Genomic DNA, 5,287 nt, shown 5'->3' with positions numbered 1-5,287 from the left:
CTGGCGCTAGATCGTGTCTCAATGTTCTTTATCTTATATACCCGCTGTTTACAGTATCAATGTTTCATTGAGACGAAACAGATACCTACTGATGGACGGTCAAACCATAACACTTAATAACTGTCTAATGTTTTCATTATCAGCATATAACTAATTCAATACAATTGAGGAATATGACCTGTATGAACTATACTAAATCATGATAATAGTATATAGCATTGAACCTTTTTTGAATATGTAACTAAACCCCAAGAGGTAACAACTAATTTTTTAGTTTAAATATTGAAAAGACCAACTAAAATAATGTTTAGCTACTCTGGTTCCACTGAATTCGATTTAAAGTTTTAAAAATAGGTGCCTGATAAATTACAGATTATTTTTCTTGGCCTATGAATACAGTTTCATGCTTAACTGTTTATCAAATGTGATCCATTTCGCCTCGAGGATATCGTGTTTAAGGATTTGTATACATACTTCTGATGGTACAACCACTAGTATACTAGTATAATATACAGTACAAAGTGCATATTTATAAAAATAAATATTTTTCAATATTTTTTCACATTTTCGGTATTATAATTTTTAGTTTAGAATTATAAGATTTCGTTTTATTTAATAAAAAATGATTGAGTTTGAAAAGCCGGTGCCAGTGGGTACTGCGTGTATATGAGAAATGGAGCAATGAAATAGCGAATGCCAATTGGTTGGATTAGAGTGAGCGTGTTCTAATCTAATAGTATGTCAACGAAACATTCACTTTCTAAGTAAAACTAGAGGCACATAAAATAAGTTGCAAACATTTATTGCGTTTTTAAACAAAAGAAACATGTTCTCACTGGCTATAGATTATGTATTTAACTGAATTAAAGCTGCACTCTCACAGATTGAACATTTTGTCAACTTTTTTTTTTTTTCTGTCTTGGAACGAGCCATATTTTACGAAAATCCATGGAAACCAGTTATATAAGACTGCTGACAAAAACATAGATCGCAGATTTTTATTTAGGATCAAAAATTGATGTATTATGCATTTTTCTTAAAACGTTGGTAACGGTTTTAGCCATAAAAAATAAATTTAGAATGGAAATAAGGAAATCTACGATCTACGATTTCTGGCCAGCAATCTTATATCATTGGTTAGCAGATATTAACGCAACAAATGGCTCTTTCCAAGACAGAAAATATAAAAGTTGTAAAAATGTTATATCTGTGAGAATGCAGCTTTAACTCATAATTTCTACTTGTCCAATTTTTCCACTGCATATAATGAACTATCATGAAAATAAATGTTTTTGTCATTTCAAATACATACAATAAACATGTTTTCAATACGAATTACCCTCTGCGAAAGGATTAAAACCATGATTTGTCCGGTCACTTCAGAAAACATGGACTTCTGACTACTGCCCTCCTCAAATTTAACAATCAATTGAATCGATGTGAACGTATCGGCTCTCCAAAGCTGATATGAATCTTTTTCAAACTTAACTATTCATCGAAGTTCTAATTTAGCGTTGCAATAGACTGTTTTCAGATGTGTAACTTTTAATTTTTTTATCAAAAAAATCATATGCGCACGAAATACTCTTGCGTATAAATCATCATGATAATTATATCTATATATGGTTGTGGAAATTGAGTATTTGTTCCACATTTCAAAATACATGTACATTGATTATTTTATGGTAAAGGAGATGTGAAATTTGAGTTACAACTAAGATAATACAAAATGTATTTCACCTGTTTTATCTTGATCAATTCATTGGGTTACGGGTTTATCATTACTAGTATCAGTATTACAAGTCCCCCGTCGTTATCATTGTATATTATCTTAAATATATTATATAACTGTCTAAAGCGATACAAAAGTTATTTTACTTTAGCTTTGAAAATCAACTAAAGTAAGGTAAATTTTCCTTATATAACTTTATTCTCTATTGTTTGAAAATAACACAATTTAAACGCAAACTTTGATAAACGATAAAAAAATTAAAAGTTACACATCTGAAAACAGTCTAGTGCAACGCTAAATTAGAACTTCAATAAATAGTTAAGTTTGAAAAAGATTCATATGGACATAACATATTGTTTGTGAAGGGTCCGTAATTTGTCTTGATCGTAGTTGAATGTTGAATTAAACACGTAGCTTATTCAAGTGTTTCACAAAAATAGTTTCCATAGATGGAGGTACCCGGAAAGAAGCGTGACCCTGGCCTTGACAAGGGTTCCGCTGACTCCACTGTCTACTGCCAGCCGTGTGGAGAGGGCGGTAAACGCGCTGTAGCCCAGGGCTTCTGTCAGACGTGCGAAGAGTACATCTGTGCTCCCTGTTTCGGGTACCATAAGCGATTGAAGATGTCCAGGAACCACATTCTGCTGTCTAAAGACAAGATGCCCTCTTTCTTTCCGACCACCAAGCAGTCAGCTATCGCAGACACGGAGTATTGTAAAGACCATCCGAAGGAGATGATTAAATTTTATTGCCCGACCCACGGATACCTTGGCTGTGGTGATTGTGCCGTTCTCGACCATCGCAGCTGTAAAGTTGACTACATCGCTGATGTGGCTAAAGAATTTGTCATTGGAAATGAATTCAGAGAGCTGGAACCATCGATTAAACGAGCTGAAGATATTTTATCCGGGTTCATTAGTAACGTCAAAGAGCTTTTTGGTGATGTCAAAAACCAGTCTAAGGTTGAGATAGATAAACTGAGGAAGTTCCGTGCAGAAATAAACACATACCTGGACCGGCGGCGCGAGAAGGAGTTGCTCGACAACATCGAGAAAGTCAAGACCGAGGATGAGAACGCGCTGACTGCACTAAAGACCGATTGTGAGTTGATGAAAACCGGACTTGAGGCCATTAGGACGGAACTGACTTCCGGTGACGTCTCGATGAACCAGCAGTACGTGGCAGCAAGGCGAGGCCGAAAGGAGCTACGGGGGATTCATGACGAGATGAAGAAGACAGCTGGTAGAATGAAGGCTCGGAGGTACCGGTTTACTAAGGACGCGGACACGGAGCGGTTGCTGGGAACATATATGGGCCTTGGAACACTGGACGTTCTGGGAGAGTTTCAAAAGAATAGTATGTAATAGTTAATTTAACATTTAAAAAATATTGTTAATTGGTGAGTAAAATTGTACATGATATCCTAATATTTTTTGCTTAATGTCCTTTGTTCTTGTTCATAATAGCCGTACAATGCGATTAATACTTAAATTATGACACCATAGTCTAATAGTAAAACGTTTAATACAATATTTCTTATCATAGATAAGTTTCGGCTACAGTCAATTTGGTAAATCAGCTTGGTGGCAAGTACACTGTAAATGAACAAAAGTGGACCTCGGAGCGAATGCCAACTCTCAGCTCGTCTGTCTTTCCGCTGCGGTATAACTCCTCATCCATATAGCCCATGAGGGGAAATGGTTTTGCCCCCGTCCCACCACTGGCAATTTTGTAGACACCCATGAATTTATAAAGTGTACCATCTATTGAAAATTTTACCACCGTTTATTAAAATAAAATGTATAGAAAATTGTTTTAACCAAAATTATTTCAGCTAAACATGAAGATGACAATACTGTAGTTTACGTTACTTCAAAACTTGCAAAATTTGATGATGAAAAACAAGCATCAAAATAATCTGCATCGATTTCTTGAGAAAGTTTAATTAGCCTAATTAAACTTCAGGCAGTACTGATGAATAAGACATTATCCCAAGTATTGTTTCACTTTGTATTAGGTCACTTCCTAAGAAAAGTTTGTTGCCTGTTTATACATATTAAGCAAATAATGCATACAGTGAGCGTTTGTCGTCATTTTCCAGTCCTATCTATACAATGATCGTCGTTTGTGACTCAAAAGCAAACTACAAACATTATTAAGAAAAAAAATCACATATTCTGATAAGTGTTTATGTAGAATACGTAACATTGTAAAAAGATACGTAACAATCACATTTAAAGTAAAGATGACTAGATTAAATGGCTAAGAACTTTTCTCATCACAACTGTACTCTGTTATGCAAGTTTTAATAAAAAACAAACGAGCGGCTCCAAAATTTCAAGATGTATTACAAAAATACGAATCTGCATATAAAATAAGTTACATATACTTTAAACTTTAATAACATGACTTGACATTTTGACTAGATAATACAACACTCCTAAATGTTTTATGCTAATGGACTAGAAAAAACATTACATTCTAAAACGGATATGATACTGCATATGTATATTGTAGTTTATCTAACCACTGTGAACAAGAATATCGTTAACCATACAACATTACTATCATATTTTAATTGTACAAATTATTTTAAAAACACAGACTAGAAATGTGCTGTACACCATCAAAATATGTTTCTTTACATTCAGTTATCTTATATTACATAAAACCACTTTGACATTTGTAAACAGAATGTGTCATATAGTATAGAAATTGCATAACTCATAAAACTAATCAATTTGGCATAATTTACATGAAAACATATGTCTATACGTGTATAAAATTCTACACAATAGTCTTCAATTAAGTCAAGTAACATCATTTTATTCTCTGAACACTTTCCAAACGATATGCTCACAATATAGCATCATCCTGCTCTAGACAATCATAATATCAAGCTCAATTTCGCTATCCTCCTTTCCCGAGTCACTGTTATTTACTTCTCCATTAGTACACAACATTTCAATAATTTCTTGTGAAACAATATTACCACTTGTCCACTCGTTTTCGGTGCCATTATGTCCTTTTTTTCAACCACCACAGTCTATTTCTCGAAGTCGTCGTTATTTTCATGGGAGTGAAGCTAGACAGTTGACCAGGTTGCCCTACATGGCAGTAGAAAACTCATGATACTGTTATTCGAGTCTAAAGAGTAATCTTGGTTCTTTTTTACAGAATGTGTCATATCCCATCTTGTTCACCTTTGTATATATTGGTTTACCATTCAGCATACAAAGAGTTTGTATTCCTTCAGGAAGATGACTAAGGTTTGACAGTGAAGCTTTATGGTACTGGCATAAGTTCTTTTCTATGATTTAAAGGAGTGCAATTGTTGTATCACACCTTTTGAAGTTATGAATGGCTTGAATGAATCAGTATAAATCAGCCAGTTCTTCAATCGTAGGCTTTAAAGTGTTGCATTACCATCATATTTGTGGGTAACATCCTCACATGGGTTTAAAAGGCATTCCGTCAGAAATTACTAGCAGTTACTAAGGACCATGGAACTTGACCAAGGAAAAGGGGCAGTTTTGTTCACAATTTGATTGTTAA

The 5,287-nt window shown here is 34.2% G+C and overlaps 1 protein-coding gene across 1 annotated transcript; it reads left to right on the top strand.

The window, feature by feature from the left end:
- The first annotated feature begins 2,181 nt into the window (after nucleotides 1-2,181).
- LOC128244293 (tripartite motif-containing protein 45-like) lies at nucleotides 2,182-3,096 on the top strand. The gene has a single exon (XM_052962310.1). It carries the CDS (start codon nucleotides 2,182-2,184, stop codon nucleotides 3,094-3,096), a length of 915 nt encoding a protein of 304 aa, XP_052818270.1.
- The last annotated feature ends 2,191 nt before the right edge of the window (nucleotides 3,097-5,287 follow it).

The sequence above is a fragment of the Mya arenaria genome, chromosome 8 (assembly GCF_026914265.1).
Source record: "Mya arenaria isolate MELC-2E11 chromosome 8, ASM2691426v1".
Classification (NCBI taxonomy): Eukaryota; Metazoa; Mollusca; class Bivalvia; order Myida; family Myidae; genus Mya; species Mya arenaria.
This window is presented reverse-complemented; position numbering and strand designations above follow the sequence as displayed.

What these genes read in the sequence shown, in the direction of transcription:
- LOC128244293 (XM_052962310.1), top strand. Translation starts at nt 2,182, where the DNA reads ATGGAGGTACCCGGAAAGAAGCGTGACCCTGGCCTTGACAAGGGTTCC.